The sequence below is a fragment of the Rhinocladiella mackenziei genome, assembly GCF_000835555.1.
Source record: "Rhinocladiella mackenziei CBS 650.93 unplaced genomic scaffold supercont1.1, whole genome shotgun sequence".
In the NCBI taxonomy this organism is placed as follows: Eukaryota; Fungi; Ascomycota; class Eurotiomycetes; order Chaetothyriales; family Herpotrichiellaceae; genus Rhinocladiella; species Rhinocladiella mackenziei.
Window position 1 is genome coordinate 2,691,228 of NW_013550604.1, and position 17,324 is coordinate 2,708,551.

The following is a 17,324-nucleotide window of genomic DNA, read 5'->3' on the forward strand; positions in this document are numbered from 1 at the left end:
TTGGGCCACCGAGAAAGAGGCCATAAGGCTTCTTGCATCTCCCCACCATCCCCATTGAGGCTCAACTTCGGATACTGGAAACTCTCAGCCAAAGAGCGCCCCAGCCTTGAAGCGGCAGTTACGTCTCCGCAATGTGCCAGACATCCAGCTACTATCGAATTACCAGAGCCATGTCGCATCGGTGACTACAGCTTCCTACGACCTGTCAAACAACCTGATTTGAACCAGGAATCCATCTGTGACCTGTCAAAAAATGCACCAACATGATAATCCCATCTCGATGTCTCAAGCAGCGCCCTTGCTTGGATCAACCCACCATGCACACCAATATCTGACATCCTGTCAATGGAGCCAGATGGGTTTCCACATTCCCGGTCGTCCTTGTCCTCCAGAAACCAGCCAGCCATCTGGGCGATTGTGAGTCCTCCCTTGACAGTCTTGCTCGTATTTGACGTGGGCGTATGTTCCCTCCAGCATAAATCAGGAATACCCCCCTTCACGCGCCGTAACGGCCGCCGTGACCTATGCATTGACCAGCTGAATGGCCTTCGCCGCGTTATTTGCGAACTCTTCTTGTTCTTGTACCTTTTATTTGAAGTATATGCGCAATATTTGATCGCAATTGCTCAAAAGTTCCCATCGCCCATTTGACGAAATTGTGAGCGAGGGTGCGTTGCGTGATCTGCCTCCTCATTGGGATAACCTGATGCGCTTATCGCTCTTGATCACAGATTATGGCACAATCTCATGATCCCCGGCGTTTTGGGTACCCTGCCGGTCTAGTTGACCAGAGTCTTCCAAAGCTGCCCAAGATTTCCATTGAGAGCTCACGACCACAAACTCGGACTAATCCCGACCCTCGTCCGACTCCGATTGTTCGAAAACATGACGAGACAAGAGTGCCTCCGCGACGTTATCGAACGCGGATCCCTCAGTTCCCGCAGTCCAGGAAATGGGCAAGGATGTATGGCTCAGACCCACCGCGGCCACCGCCAAAGACGTCCTGGCCGGTTGATAGCTCACCTCCAGCATACGCGGAAGAAAAGGCTCTCACTATGCGTGAGGTTTCGTTTGAGCAACAGCGAGCGCAATTGAGGAAACCTGTTGCGCCAAAGCCAGATACAGAGGATCACGAACGTCCACGAAATGCGAGCGAAAGCAGTTCCGTTCTCCAGGAAAGCGGTCTCTGTCAGCCAGCTTCTGCCCAGTGTTGGAAAACCGCCAAGGCCACAGTCACGACCAAGCCTCGCACGACATCAAGAAAATGGCTGGGAGGACAATATCCATGCCGAAAAGCTATCCCCGTTCGACACCGAGACAGTAAAGGTCGACGGGCATTGGAACGGATTGCAGTGCCGCCCCAAGCGCGAATAGACAAGAGAAAATCCAGACATCTCGGTCTTCATTCCAAGAAGGAGCATTCTTCGCTGCTGCCGCAGCCAGAGGTCCTGAGGCTTTCTGACGACAATAGTGGTGACCCCCAAGACCGAGGCCTTGGTATCGAGCAGCGATCGCGCTCGCTGGCCCCATCTCTTTATGACCCGGAGAAAGACAGGAAACTCCCCCGAAAGTGTGGGGAGATTCTAAATAGCGTGGACTTTAATCGAAACTGGTTATTGCCTGCCGCTTCAATCCTGCCAGTGGTTGGACAATCAATCCAAGCCACGCATTCAGCTACAAAGAAATCTACCGAAGCCCGCAGAGGAAATCCTCGAGAGGAAATTTCGATGCAGGAGGTTCTTACATTTTTGCCGACCCCAGACCAGATCGATGATGAACAGCCTGTGCCGAATATCACTGTCACTGCAGATCTTCCGTCCAAAGATGCTCAAAGCCATGGGCCTCCTACGAGAGCTTCAAGTAAAGCTGTCTCCAATATCGCAACCATGATGCCGACATCAAAACCGAACCCTTTGCCAACCATGTCGGGATGTAACAGTCATTCAATTTCAGCTTCATATGGACGACAGAACATTCGGATGAGAGAAGCTCAGACCCCAAACTTTGCCCTATCCCGGCTTCGCATGCCTTCCACTGAGTCTAGTGGTCACTCCTCCAAGAGCCCTCGTTCAGCAAGAAGCACCGATACCCTTGCCAAAATTGAAGCTCAAATCCAAAGCATTTCCCAATCCAGCCTTGGACCCAAAAAGGAGAAAACTTCGTCCACAAACTCCGACGCAAGGGATGATGGACCTCCAAGCATACCCCCCGAGCGCCCCTTGCCCATGTTACCAGCCGAGGCAAATCCAGAGAGCAAGTCTACTCACACTCGCTCGTCTGTCAAAGAAGGTGTGCATGGAGATGGTACCGAGCAAGATCCCGGTGTCCAAGCGCTTCACTCGGCTTTTGCTACTAACATTCTGGAATGTTTGTCATTTCCAAGCCGGCCGGTTTCATTGCCATCTACAGTAGGGCAAACTTCCGACTTAGCACCTGGTCCGTTGCGCTGTCCTCGTTCTCAGACCGATATTTCAACGGTCAGCGGGAGAGAATCGGGAGATTTAACAAAATTCATCTCAGTTCAAGCCTATAGCAATCGCGATTCGTTGGACTCATTCCGATCTTTTCCTTGTCACAAAATTTCTGGTCCCCGCGCAGACAGGGTTAAACAGAAACGAATGCGGGATATTGCCAGATCAAAAAGCCATTCACCGGTATTTGAGCGCGCTGTGAGCTGCAAACGTGTCCATCATCAAAACACTGCACCGTCAGAGACAGTTGATCAGCCTTCAAACAGCAAGGCTAGGCAATCTGTGGATCATCTTGATCAGTTTCCATCCGTACCGGCTTCTAGGCGCTCTAGTCTTGTCAGCGCGGTGGTTCCAGGCCATGCCAGCCACGTCCGACAATTATCCAAAGCTAGCCCCCATAAATATCGGAGCAGTCAATCTCGTCAGCCACTGGGCCAGAGTAATATTTTCGTTGTTGTCGACTCTGACCCTGTAACCGCACGATTCCGAGCTGGTGCCATGAGCCCAACTCCAAGTATTGGAGGAAGTATCAACGGAGGAAGCACCAGCCCATTTCGGACCTCCAAGCATGCCCGAGCTTCTTCGAGTCTGAAAGAGGGGACCGTCGTTCAATCAAGTCCTACGAAGCTCGTGAAACAGGAAATCGGTCTTCACAGTGCCAGGGCAGAGAAGTTTCCACCATTGGCCGACAAGGACAAGCGGTCAATGAGAAACAGCAACAGGTGCCCAAGTAGCTCAAGCGACGAGTTTTCCAAATTTGCCCCTTTCACAGGTCCGAATACTCAAGGAGTATCGTCGTCCAGACCCCAAAAGCGTCGACGGTGGAACAGCAATGATATTAATTTGATCAAAGCTTTGCAACAAGATCTTGAAGATTACTATAGAACGATATTGAAACAAGAAGAGAGGATCAGGTGGCAAGCACACCAAATCCAAATGATGATCCGATTCATTGCTCCAGTGAACCGTGCGGGAGGGGTGAAGGCTCCTACGTATCTTGATGACATTGCCAACTACACCACTACAGACGAAAGCGCTCAGCCAGCACCAAAACTTTCGAGGGGCGACAAAGATAATAGACAGAAAGCGGTCGGCTTAGGTTCTCCGGTGCAAAGGACCAGGAAGAACAAAGTCGGCGACCAAGGTCACAAGAGGTCCAACAGTACAGGTAATAACAGCGCAGCGTCGGTCACGGTCACGGTATCGACTGATTCGACAAAGGCTCACGCCGATGATGTTTCAATAACTGATCCTTGCGACTATGATCCAGTCCCTTCTCTGCGATCCAGAATGCAAAACCACAAGCCTCGAAAGGCAGCCCCTGTCCTGTCAAAAAAGAGAGAAACGCCGCCGGCGACAGACCTATGCCATCAGCACCCTTGCGTCAATCTTCCCCTGGTGTGAAGGTCATTCCTAGGAGCTGACTACCAGAAGGAATGAGCCCCTCGGGTTCTTCTACCCAATTTTCTGGGCGCCATCCTGGAATATATCGCTCTTTGGACCGTTTCATGAAGAAGAATGATAGTAGATATCGGGACGAAGAAGACGAACTGGACAGCATTTCCGAGATGGAAAAGGACGCTCAAAGGCTGAGCCTGAATCGTACTCTCACCAGTTCGGAACAGATGGATGGGGCGAATTGAGCACTTCATGCATGCTGCGTAGACAGGAAGCCTTCAGTGGGACGTCATGGCAGTGTTTGATAAATACCTCGTGTGAGCTTTTGGTTTCTGTTCTCGGATTTCGAGCTTTGGTTGTCATTTTAGGCCGGGTATAATATGGCTGTCCTTCAATCTGATAATATTTGGGGTAGACCGTAAACATGAATAGATGCAAGGCATATTCCTACGAGGACCAGATTCATAATCTCGTCTTTTTGAGTCTCCGGCCTTGTTTTCTTATTGGCGACCAGCATGATAATGGGGTTTACCAGGATCAAGCCTAGGGTAAGCCACATAGGACGCTTTAATCACAATGCTTGGAAAGCAGTACATGCGATTCAATTCAGTCCAGCTCCGACCCAGTTCAGGGCTTCAAAACTCCCTCGACGTGCTGTCATGGTAGGGTGTCTAATGTAACAACGCCATCAATGCTCTCTTTCCTGTACGCCAGTGATTGCACCCGACATAAACGTGGCCGTGGATCCATGGCGTATCCTAACTGCAAGCTCAACCTCGAGAATAAGATAACCGCCCTATATCCGAGGTAGGAATTGACGTAGATGTCGCAAGGAGCCACCCAAGGGGCCACAAATTCGCTTCATCTCCTCTTCATAAACATGTCATCTGGCCTCGACGTCTTCTTTCTCACCATCGGTTGTCCCGTCATCGCTGGTCGTCCAGCTCCTGGTGGCCTGGATAACCCTGGCGCTGGCCCGTATGGAGCACGGCCGGGGCCCACATCCGCAGACGCACTGGTCTGAGTTCCGATGCTAGAACCAGGAGACTTGGTATCTTTTTTGATTCTGGGAACTTTTCTTTCATCCGAGTTACTTGATTCATCTCGCTTTCTCTTTACCTCACCTCCAACCCCATTAGTTGCTGAAGAGACAGAGGGCAAGGTACTTTTGACGGTCGGGATCTTAGCTCCATGCTCACCCAGCTGCTTCTCCGCTCTTTTTTCTCGAGCTCGATCTCTGGCTTCCCCGAAGCGAATTTCTTGTTTCTTCACTTCTGCTTGTTGGACATTCGTTAGTCTCATGTGGCGAGGTGCCGTACAATGCTCTGAGCTGTGCCCTACTTCGCCACAAGAGAGGCACCGAGGTGCACGACAGCTTGTATAAGTATGTCCGGGTAGGTGACATCGAGTGCAGTTGCCCATAGCTGCAGCCTGTGCTTCCTCATTATCGCAGTTGAAGCTAAAGTGTTCGTGGGAGCCACAAATTGCACATTTAGCTAGGTCATTGAGACCGAAGCGGCCTCCCGAGGGACCGTAGATGCCAGTGTTAGGCTGGGCGTGCTCCGGTTCGATATTCTTTTCCATCTCCATTTTGCTGGACAGTAAATGTGGGTCCCTCTTGGTCTCGGGTCTCAACTTTTCTCTCTTCGTCTCGCTGGGGGTCGAGTCGCGGCGAGGCTTGACTTCGGACTTTGTGGAGGACGGCGTAGATGAACGGTGAGAAAGAGAGCTGCTTGATCTCGAAGACAATGACGCGCTTTGATGCATAGAGCAACCAGATCGAGACTCTTCTGTAGCTCTCGTTTTCCGAGTTTGTGTTGCTTCCTTGGAATCTGGCCTCGAAACACTTGGCCCGTCGCGAGTAGTAGAGGACTTTGGGGCGTCAGAGACAGAGTCACCCACGTCAATCATCTCTATGTCATCTTTCATCATCTCTTCTGTCAACAAAGGACGCCGAAGTAGATTGAGAATATCGCCTTCCGTGTAGACATGTCTGCTCTTCGCGTCATTAACCAACGCACGCCAAAATTCACCCTGTGTGAGGGATGGCGAGTTACCCAGAACCCACAGAGAGCATTTGGCTCGAGTCAGACCGACATTCATACGGCGGATATCGTTCAAGAAACCAATACCTTTGGTCGAAGCTCTGACACAGGAGAAGATGATGATTTCACTTTCTCGACCTTGAAAAGCGTCGGTGGTATTGAACTCGATCTTGGAAGTAATGTCTTCACCATATCGTTGCTTGAAGCGCATTTTAAGCTCTTTGAGCTGTCCTTTGTATGGAGTGATAATACCAATGTTTCTTGAGAAATCGTATCGGGGAACGTCGGTTATTAATCTGTCGTAGAGTTGCATTGCGACGTTCAATTCGGCAGTGTTGATCAACGAGTGGCCTTTGGTTGACGCCTGACTCATCCCTTGCACATCGAAGAAGCGATACGGTGCAAAGATCTCACTATTGTGCCACGGTCGTCGTCGAATTTTGGCCATGTCGTTGCCATCCTTCAACCGAGAGTCGTAGAACGTCTTACTCGGGAAGAGGCTGATCTCGGGGTGCATGCGATATTGCGTATCCAGGAGGTGTACATCTTTCTTGTGGTTGTTCTCCATGCGTGCGAACAGACTCTGCTCATATTGAAATTTCGCTGCTTCTCGTGACAAAACTGTAGGTGGAAGTTGTTTCGGGTCACCAACGAGGATGCACTTCGAGCATCCATATTTGAGAGGAATCAAGGCGGAAAGCTCGATGGACTGGGCTGCTTCATCAATAATGACCGTCTCAAACTCGATGTTGAGAGCTTGAAATATTTCATGGCCGCTTCCACTCAGGGTGGCACAGAGAACGTGGGCTGAGTCGAGAATTTCTTGCTGCACTCGTTTCCGATTGAGCTCCATATCACGAGACGCAGTATTCTGACGCTCTCTCATGTCGTCAATCTTGGAACCTAGCCCATTTTTCTTGCGCTTGAGCTGATCCATGAGTTGTTCGTCTGCTGTTGAAACCGGTTGCCCCTTGCCCCGCTGGTCACTGATCCGATCTCGGAGGGAATTCAGTTCATCTGACACCGCTTTGTGCTCCATCATTACCGAATGAATGTCTTCTTTCGGATCCTTCGACGCAGTTACGCTGAGCTTCGCATTGACGAGTTCTTCTAGAGTGACATCCTTGACATTGGTGTTGATGGCATCCGTCCGGCCCAGACGAACAACGGACAAGTTCCCAAAAGAACCATCCAGCATTATGACACCTGATTTGAATCTCATGACCAATTCATCGACTGCAGCATTACTTGGAGCACAAACGAGGATCTTCTTCGCAGCTGGCGGAAGAGTCGGTCCACGCCCACTTGCGGCGTTCAATTGGGGAGTGTTGCTTGGCTTCTTGATGAAGCCCGTCATCATAGCCCCGACAAGAGCACAAATAGTTTTTGTCTTTCCCGAACCAGGCGGACCTTGAATCAGAGTAAAAGCATCATTGTCCAGGGCGGATTTCACTGCTTTTGCTTGAGCAAGATTCACGTCGTAAGCCTTCTTGATAGGCTCAAGTTCCTTGTCGGTGTAATCCGGGATGGGGGAAGGCTTTGCCCGGATAATTTCGTCGCAAAGATCGTAGTACGGTAATGCCATCAATGCACCATATTCTCGCTCTAACGGAGTGAGAGATAGAATTTGTACTCCGTAGACGGTTGACTTGTCGTTCAAGAATGGTCGTAAGGGGTTGTTTGCGGCGCTGAGACGATAGACAACCTGGACTTCGCCCTTCTTTCTTACGATTTCCTTTACTCTTGCGAAGCAGTGTGGTTCACTGGGATCTAGCTCTGGTGTTTTGGATTTGGACAGTAACACCACGTCGGACGTCCCAATGCCCAGATCTTTTCCTTCGGCAAGAGAGACCTGAGAGTTGACTTCAAAGAAGCTATCCACAATCAATGAATTGGCCACTTTTATCTCGAAAGGTTTGAAAGTGCCATCTTCGCGAGCTGCACGAAAACTCTGCCAGCCTTCAAGTATCAGCAACGGTTCAAAAGTCTTTTGGTACTCCTGAGGAGTTCGGAACGTATCTGTCACAAGTGTGTAGTCCTCCTTCATTGATGTCGGGGGGAGGTCTGTTTCGGCAAAGAAATCCCAACTTAGGATGATCCGGTGCAAGTCGCTGAGGTCAGGCGCAAGCCGTGCTCTGACATCCTTTTGCGACCGAATTTGCTTGATCTTTCGTACGGGCCCGGCGGGCATGGGCTTTCTGAGCCCAGCTTGACTTCGGAATGTCGGACCATTGCTCTGCGGCTTCCCAAACAGCTCCTCATCGGAATCTGTCTCAGATTCAGATTCCGATGATACCATTAGACTGCTTGTACCGGCAGAATGATCTTTTCCAAGTATACCGATGCCGGCCACTCCCGAACCTTGGCCCATGGTTTGGGCTCCGACTCCAGTCTGACCGCGTAATTTCAAGGCAGCTTCCTTATCTCTCAGCTTTCGTGCAGCTTCTTCGCGCTTACGCTGCTCGATGAAAGCTTTGGCATCCTGGGCCTTCTTTGCTTCAACCTCCTTTACAGATATCGAAGAAGGTCTGTGCTTCGAGGCTTGCGAATTTGATAGCAGAGATTTGATTTTGTTCTTGTCTTTGATGGTGATCGTGGCCTTCTGAGTATCTAGTGTCTCGCCTTCGATCTGAATTAGGTCGTCATCTGCAACGTCATCGTCTCCGAACTCGTCCACGTTCTTGTCTCTGGGATCAGGCGTTGATGCCCCAGACCGTGCGCGGGTGGCTGAATCAGTCCAGTCTTTGAAGTTAAGAGTGGCTTGCGTCTTGAGTTGGGGTCTTTCGATTTGTCGGTCGTAATAGTTCTCTAAGGTTCGAACTAATCTTGCTTTTTGGGCGGCAGAAAGGATAGTTCTGATAGAGTCCCTGGTTGCAACCTCTTGGACATATGCCAGGCCTTCATGATCGGTCACTAAAGCCTGATGCCGCTTCAGTCTGTAGAGCATGTTGGAAATGAGAGATACCAGTGTGTCCGCAAGGTATTCGTCCCGAAGTCTTAACCATTTGGACATTGCATCTAGGGTATTCAATGGTGACCCCGATTGCGAGTCACTCGAGTCCAACAAGGTCTTTTGGATCTCTTGGGCCTTTTCAGGCTTCAACTTGATCAGGACGCTCGCGAAAAGATCGTATTGGTCAAAGAGTGCTTCAGCATATTGCATGGCGTCTCTGCAGACCTCAACCATGACCGCCTTATTATGGAGCTCGAGCGACCACCGTTCTGTTTGGCTATAGATGACTCGAAGAGCAATCCACTGGTAAGACCAATAGTTTTGCACAGCGGAGGCATCTCGGCTGGAAATATCTGCTCTTCTGAGTTTGCCATTTGTCGGATTGCAAAGGACATCGAGAATTTCCATGCCCATGTTGAGCATTCGGGGAACTGATGAAAATGTCTTGAAGTTGGCGATCCGCCGGAACGTCCAACAGAGACCGTATACGGTTGTTCCAAGGAATGCATCGATCAAATGCGCGAGTGCCTCCTTTCGACCTGGCTCGCTGCTGATGTTTTTGACCATCTCGGTGGCTGCTTGGTATGTATTTGTGTCTGGAGAGAACAGTGTTGACATTAAAGACATATTGGTATTTTGGACTCTGAATAGATGATCAAGATGGTCTGGTTTGAATTCGGAAATCCGCTCCAGAAGCTTCGCCACCATTCCTGTCAGCTTTTCGAAGATCATGTTAAATGACTTTTTCTCCTGTGCCAGACTTTGACCATCTTTGATCCGAAACCGTTCAAGACCTGGCAAAGGCATGATCCCGATGAGCGCGGCGGATGACAGCTCAGGATCATCGTCCCTTAAATTGTTGATGACAGCAGTCCAGATTTCAGGCGAGTATGAGCTCGATCCATGTCGAAGGGGCTCTTTCTGGGTTAAACTTTCAAAGTCTGATTTGAGACATTGACACTCCAGAGCGACTGAATTTTTCACAATGTTCAAAATGTCGTCTCTCGTTTCCGCTCGCAGCGAATTTGTGATGGTGGGGTCTCTTGGTTTGAGGATCTCGTCGAGCCGATGGCCGATCAGATTAAGGATATCTAGTAAAACCAACCTTTCAACAGACTTTCGATTCTTCTCATCGTCGGAAAAGCTAATTATCGTGTGGAGAAGACCTTTGACAGCCACTTCGAAGCATGCAGTTCTCGCAAAGATGTTGAGATTGCTACTGTCAATTCTCTCAAATAATTGACTTACAATAGAGTGTGCAGCCACGGGCCGATTTGCAGGTTTGAGCGAACCTAATAATGAGGAGATCCATGACAGCATGCCCGGTTGCTTCGATTCTGATTCTTGCAAATGCTTGTTGAAGTGGGGAGTGGCAAAGATCTGTTCGACAACAGTTTGCGCGGAGATTGATCCCATTGATTGCCAAAATGCGTCGGGAGCGGTGTCCAAGATCGTCTTCAATGTTCCAATAATGAAAGGTGCCGCCTGTGTTCGTTTGGCCAGGTGATTCAATGCGGTTGTCCCCAGATTCGGATGCAGGTCGAAGAGCTTGTATGTGATCATTCGTTGGTCAAGTCTACTCACGACCAAAGTCAACGCACTCCAGAGTTTTGCAACATCGTTGGGCTCCGAAGCCAGCTGCAGCTTCTTTTGCAGAATATCTTTCATTGCCCAGTCCCATTCAAGATCCGTCGGGCACCGATCAAGCCGACCCCAGATCGCACTCGCCCATGCCATCCGAGTTGTATTTGAGTCAAATAAGAATTGGGTGGCACCCGGCAGAATCTCTCGCATTTTAAGCGGTTTCTTGGTTTGTATCATCTTGAATGGCCCATCGAAATGGGCATGCAAAAGGTTTTCGTCTTGCAAGAAAGCTTCACAGACCAAAGCTTCAAACAAGGCGTGCAGGTGCTTGGGTTCCAGCACTGATGTCCCCCTCTTATGTTCCGGTGTATCCTTCAGGATCTTGCCTGCAGCATCCAGTCCGTCCGTAATGCGTTGGACATCCCTCCGATTTATGATCTCAAGGAAATTTTTGATGTCTTCTTCTTCATAATCCTGTCTCAACTCTGCAACAAAGTCTATCTTGGCGACATAGTACTCGCGGATACAGACATCGCATTTGCTGAGGGCTTCGTCAAGGGTCTCCCAGATGAAGCGCTGGTACTGTTCACTTTCTTGTCCATCATATGCGAGGAGTTGTAGCGAGCAAACGAACTTCTTCCGACGGATCTTGGTCTCTTCGATTCTTGCTATTCGGTTCGGATCATGTCTTTCTCCTCCGTCGGCGTTGGGATTTCGCCAATCCTCGAATCTGTCTGGGTCGTTGGAGCCTCGACGAGGGCAAAAAAGGTGTTGTTCGGGTGGCAGTTGTCTAATTTCTCTACGCCAAAATATATGTTACTCTCTGCATCTTCTCAGTTACCCCATGTTAGACTCACTGGAGAGTAGCTATGAATTCCGCCATGACAGCGGTCGACGAAGAAGATCAGCGGAACAAGACAGGTAGGGTGGTGTCGGCTGCAGGGCCAAGTTGGTACATCTCATAGTGAAGGAATAATAATTTGAACGAAGTAGTGAAGAAGAAAGTGACCGGGGATGAGGATTGTATGTATGGCATTCAAGACGTGGTATTGGCCTGTTGATCGGGTGAAGTAAGTTTTATAAATGATGGTTGACGAGGGTAGTTTCCAAGGGCCCGTTTCCAAGTTCTCCGCAGGAGAAGCCGCGGCGCGTCCAATGCAGTCGCGTGCAGGGTGTAAAATGGCATCCTCTCACGCAAGGCTCTACGATTACCTAATTCATCATTCGCCTGAAAGATCGAAGCGACGAGATTAGTGAATTACCAGTATCTCGGGGACAAGCTACGGCGCAATCTGACCGTCCTCTCAACCCCCCTCTCGGTAGCAGGAATAGTTGAGATCACACCGGCAATCGCGAAACTTCCACACAATCTCGGCCTTCCTCCATTTCCAGTAAACTCTAAAATATGTACAGCACATAAAACTCGCTAAATAATTCCAATCCCGGAACGCCTGGATGCCCCAATCCATTCAGGACTGCAACTGACACAGCAAGAGTCATAACATAAGAAGGGGCATAAGGTCATGAGAAAAACCAATGTGCCATTGAGACGGGTGAGTCGAGGCCACTACGGGAGTTCCTCAGCGATATCATGGGTCCTCCTAGTATTGGTGTGCGAAAGAGGGCTGCCAGGGTGAGAGTAACTCGACTCCATTCTGGCCAGCATGGCGGCGCTGGTGAAGTCTCGGCTACCTTCGAAGCTCGGCCTCAACTTGTCAAAGGATTGTCGTTGTCTCTCAAAGGAGGAACGAACTCGCTCCAGCGTAGGTCTCCTCCGCTTCGCTTTTTCGGGGGTTGATGATTCCCCAGGCTGTCTCGTCATATCAAGAGACGGTTTCGTCCTATCCGTGCCGTCACTACCAGTCTGGCTGTGGGGCTGGCGATAATCGCGAGTGGGGGCCTCTGAGGGTGGATATATCGGCCGCTGAGATTCAGCCATACTTGAATATCTGCCATGACCACGGCCATCTGCCTCGGTGGGAGTCTCCTCGGGTTGCTCCGACGACGTCCCGGAGACGTCCACAAGCTTGGGGGGCACGTATGCCTCGTACTCGTCCAGATACTTGAATTTGCCTTGTCGAACTTGCTCTCTGACAATATCGATATCGTAGGGCACGTAGTTTTTCTGGAAATATTTGATCGAGAATCGAGGCAAGAGGCAGATGATAATGGTGAGGAGCAAATAAGCCCAGAATGACAATTGTCCGTATACCTCCGCGGCCGACTTGTAGAACTGGAAGGAGGACTCGAAAGACGAATAAATTCCCGTCCAGGCGAAGATCAGAAGACAGCTGATGACGGTGACCAACATCATGATCCAGTCCCATTTGTAAGTGTTCAGAAGAATGTAGGAATTGATGACGATGATCGCAACACAGGCGATGTAGACACCCATACGGCTTCGATCGGCGATGCCTCGGCCATTTTCCGTCTCGAAGGTCGCTGGCTTGAAAAGAAGATAGCCCATGAAGTAGCAAATAGCTGACTGGTAGAGACCATCGGCCATGTAGAGCCTGGCACCCGCGTCAGCTGTCATCTCTCCATGCACACTGTTTTCCTTACCAGAATTTAGTCTGTGTCCATTCCTTTCTCTCCATTCCTCGGCGATACAGTTGGGGGACCGCAAGCGAAACCTTGTCACTGACATCTTGATCAAGAATGCCCATGAGACCCACAGGCACTGATGTAAAGACCAGGTTGACCAGGAGGATGTAGGTGTAGTCGAACAGGTATGTGATGTCAAAGTCGTTGTATATCTGATACCAAAAGAGGGCGAAAGTCCAGACCAAGTTCTACAGCACAGTTAGAACGATCCATTATCGATCAGTGTGGCTACGACATACCTTGTAGAAAAAGTTGGCGATGGATTCGGCCAGTCGTCGATAAGACCAGCGCCCATGTACCAAAACCAGTCGCTGGAGAAACCGAAACTGGCCAATGGCATAGTCAGACGACATGACGGCCTGTCGTCCTTCTTCACCGGCGATACCAACACCAACATCGGCTTCCTGTATCATGGCCACATCATTGGCACCGTCGCCAATGGACAATGCCATGACGTCGAGACCGTTTCGAACGAGTTGAACGACGGCCGCTTTCTGAGCGGGACTGACTCGACAACAGAGGACGGACTTGCATTGCTTGCACAAGAGCAAAAAGCGTTGCCTCAACTCGTCCTGCAGCACCAGCTTGAGAGACTCTCCGTCAATGATCAAAGCATGGGTGGGAGGCGGAGGTTCGTGGATATGCCGAGCAGCAGCCAATTCTTCATCAGATCCAGTCAGACCAAATGTGCGAAGATGTTGGTCGAGAAGTACACTGGCATCCTCGATCTTGCTCTCTGGCATATCGAATAAGATCAAGTCCATTTCATTGGACAGGAGATTGCACGAAAAACCGATATTGATGGCAGTTTCGACTTTGTCACCAGTCAAGACCCAAAGCTTGATTCCAGCCTGTCCAAGAAGGGCAATTGTGTCTGGAACGCCATCCTGGAGACGGTCTTCGATAGCCGTTCCTCCAAGAAGGGTGAGCTCTCTTTCGATTCTATCGGCGACCTCTTCAAGTCGATCCTCACGGTCAGTCAAAGCCTGGGCCGCGAAGTCGTGGTCCTTATTCCATTCTTGATAGTAATCTTCGTCGATTTCTCGCTCGGCCACACAGAGCGTTCTGAGGCCTTCTCGGGCAAACATCTCCAAATTTTCAGCCGTCGCCTTACGGAGCTCTTGCTGCTGGCCTCGGGCCAAACGCGAATAAATCATGCTGTCGGCACCTTTGCAGAACAATTTGATCTTTCCATCGGGCATGCGAACAATGGCGCTCATTCGTTTCCGGGTTGAATTGAATTCTAACGTGTTGAGGATGTGGTATGTTCGGTCTTCACCACGAACGTTGACGTGGAGATCTTCTTTGGTGCGCCCGAGGACAGTAAAGCCAACATCGCGCGCTGTAGCGACCAGAGCAGCTTCATCGGGAGATTGAGCCTTGAACTCGATCTTTGGCGGATCGCCGGGGGTTGTTTCTGTTATAACGGTATGGCAGAGTGCCAGAGCAACCATGAACTCCTCGTTCGCCCGCGCCTGCGCTTCGCCCGACTTTCCATTGAGGTCGGCAACGAAATTTGGCGCCACAAAAGTGAGTTCGTCGTCATGAAGGTATGGGTTGTCGTGAGTCTTCCGTAGCAGCCTGAGCATCTCCACACGGGCTTCGGCAATCTCTTGATGGACTCGTGCAGCCTCAGCTTCGACGTCAACACCTTGTCTTCGACGCATACCTGCCTCCGCCTCAGTGTATGCCTCGCCGTAGGGCACTCCATTGATGGTGCATTTCTTGAATTCCATGACATTCTGAGTCAATGTGCCGGTCTTGTCCGAGAAGATGTATTCGATTTGTCCCAAATCATCAGAAATGTTCCAGGTCTTCGGGGTACAGGGATAGTCAAGCCTCTCATAGTACATGTGAACATCAGACCAGATGAAGAATGCTTGAATGGATCGGACAATTTCGAGTGTAATGTATAGGGAGATAGGCACCAAGTTCTGGAACAAAATGACGGCCGACCAGAAGGTGATGAATCCATCTGTGGGCGGGTTGCCACCAATGGAGCCAAATTCGAAGTAGTCCAGGGAATTGTTGCCTTCCGCCCAGGTCACGCCCTGCACAATACCAGCAACCAAACACATGAAGAATAAGATGATAAAGTTGTAAATGACGTTCCAGTTCAGATCCCGAGCCATTCGTGCGCGTTTGCTAGGAGTTATGCCCGCATTTAGCATGATTTTGGTTTCACCTCCTGTGAATACCACGATACCGAGAACCCATTCCGTGTTTTTCAAACTGCAACCACGCAAGAGCATGTTATTGATCGTAACTGGTTCAGCCATTTCGCGCGGCGTCCCGTTGGGATCCTTCGGATCTTGTTGTCTCCATTTGGCAACACCGCTGTAGGAGTACAAGTTGGGGTGGGGGCCTTCACTTTCAATGACGAATTCGGCGTATTCACAATCCTTTGCATGCCGGACCTTGCGCCCTGCCTGGAGCGCTTGACGAACTTTCAAGTTGGTTTCGCCATCCAAGTTTTTGGTCTCGATATAACACGCTCCGTCGGGGTCGGAGGTTGAGAGCACAATGACGTCGGCAGGAGCTTGCTCATCGTTGTAGATGCGGACGAAATCCCCCACCTTGACGTTCTTCCAGTAATCCTTCTTGAAACGGGCTTTGTCTGGGACTTCCTTGTGGGGATTGATAAAACTGCCATAGTCCTTGGGTGCCGGCACGTTGCTTTTGCGTTTCGCGGGATCCTGTACTCGGAGCATTGACGGCGCATTATCCGCACCCGCACCGGCCTCATCCGCCGTCTCATACGAAAGTGCACTGCTGGGTGGCTCGCCATTTGCGGAAAGCTGACCATTCGGTGACAGGCTTGATCGATAGGCTGGAGACGGAACGGGAGTCATGGCGATGTCGTCCCCGGTCTGGCTGTGAGTCGAGTGAAACGAGGTGTGTTCCGAGTAGATCGAGGATCGAATTGTGGCCCTTGTGGCAGTGGAAGGACTTCGTTGGAGACCGAGCGCCGTTGGATCCTTCTCTGACCTTTTGGATTTCCTGCGCTTCGAATTCTTGAGCCAACGGTAGGTAGAAATGACCAATCTGGTGCACGCCTTTTTGAATCGTCTCCACAGAGAGATGTCGTCGTCGGATGAGTTGACGTTGTCCCAGTCCACCAGCCTGTAGACGGGAGAGTTGTTGAGTTCAGTGTCCAGCACGGTTCTGCGCCAATCCTCCACAGCATCTTTGATGGCGGTGACGGTCAAGATGAATATCAGAGGTACAGCTGCAAGGCCAGGGTTGGAAGCGCCGAAAATGGAGAAAATCTAAGCCGGTCAGACTGACATGTTACCATGCGATTGGGGCAGGCCGACTCACACTCAGAATGGCAATAAACAAAAAATATACGTTGGCAATATTGTGAAATTGGAACCATAAGTTTTTCGGCACGAAACTCAAGGGGGTGTACTTGGAGGTCCTGATTTTATTCCGCGCATACTGGGCTTTAATGTGGCCCTCCTCCGTCTTCGCCTCGGGGGGAAGAGGCTGATTCACGTAGATGGTGCGTTCCTGCGAGCCTTTTTCCGGCTTCTGCTCGTCCATTGGACTTTCTTCTGAAGTCTCACCGTTATTTTTATGGCCGGTAGCTTTTTCTTCATAGCTCGATACGGTCACCCTGGGCATCCTTTGGAGTAAAGACATCCTCTTCTTCGCTCCACTCTGACCCGGTTTGCGAGTTGTGGCCCAGCGCATTCTCCTGACGGGTCTAGAGACATTGCTCTCCCCACTGGTGAAATGTATCCGCGCCATTATGTAGTGAAAGGGTCAGGGCATGCCCCCCGGCGGGCAGGACGGCTGACTTTTCGATCAAAGAGTAGCAGATTCGAGATCTGCCACTGTTGGATCCAGGTTATCTATCGCCCTGCTATTCTTGGAAGTTGACACAGCTCGTAGAGGCGAGATACGGGTATCTTTTTTCCTGAGGCTTGCAGATCGCTCGGAAGAGTCGGCTCACGTCAGCACTCTGAGAAAACGCGCATATTCGAATTGTCGAGGAAGAGAAGGCGGCGACAGTTTCGCGCAGAAGAATGAAGAAAAGAAGGTGTGTGATGGGAGGAGAATCGTCTAGGTGCAAGAAATGTCTGGTGCGGAATATGGGGGCGTCGATTGGAGTATTACTGTCGGAGAGTTTCTAAGCCTGAAAACTGGTACCGAGTACAAGTAGCATCCGGGTCCTCTTGAGCGGAGCTTCCAGGTTGGCTCCGGATCGTACAGGGGAAATATCCTGGAGAAAGCAAGGTGATGATGTCGGAATTGACCACGGAG

At 50.4% G+C, this 17,324-nt stretch overlaps 3 protein-coding genes across 3 annotated transcripts; 1 reads left to right on the forward strand and 2 right to left on the reverse strand.

Annotated features, from left to right (window-relative positions):
- Positions 1–734: 734 nt before the first annotated feature.
- On the forward strand, positions 735–3,875 carry Z518_00951 (uncharacterized protein; the record flags this gene model as incomplete). The annotated part of the gene is made up of 1 exon (XM_013421552.1): positions 735–3,875. One exon carries the CDS (start codon positions 735–737, stop codon positions 3,873–3,875), a length of 3,141 nt encoding a protein of 1,046 aa, XP_013277006.1.
- An 855-nt stretch (positions 3,876–4,730) lies between these two features.
- Positions 4,731–11,334, reverse strand: Z518_00952 (uncharacterized protein; the record flags this gene model as incomplete). Its single annotated transcript, XM_013421553.1, has 2 exons — positions 4,731–11,250; positions 11,309–11,334. The coding sequence occupies 2 exons, from the start codon at positions 11,332–11,334 to the stop codon at positions 4,731–4,733; spliced, it is 6,546 nt and encodes a 2,181-aa protein (XP_013277007.1).
- Positions 11,335–12,018: 684 nt separating this feature from the next.
- Z518_00953 (uncharacterized protein) lies at positions 12,019–16,808 on the reverse strand (the record flags this gene model as incomplete). The annotated part of the gene is made up of 4 exons (XM_013421554.1): positions 12,019–12,964; positions 13,014–13,243; positions 13,295–16,324; positions 16,377–16,808. The coding sequence occupies 4 exons, from the start codon at positions 16,806–16,808 to the stop codon at positions 12,019–12,021; spliced, it is 4,638 nt and encodes a 1,545-aa protein (XP_013277008.1).
- Positions 16,809–17,324: the final 516 nt, after the last annotated feature.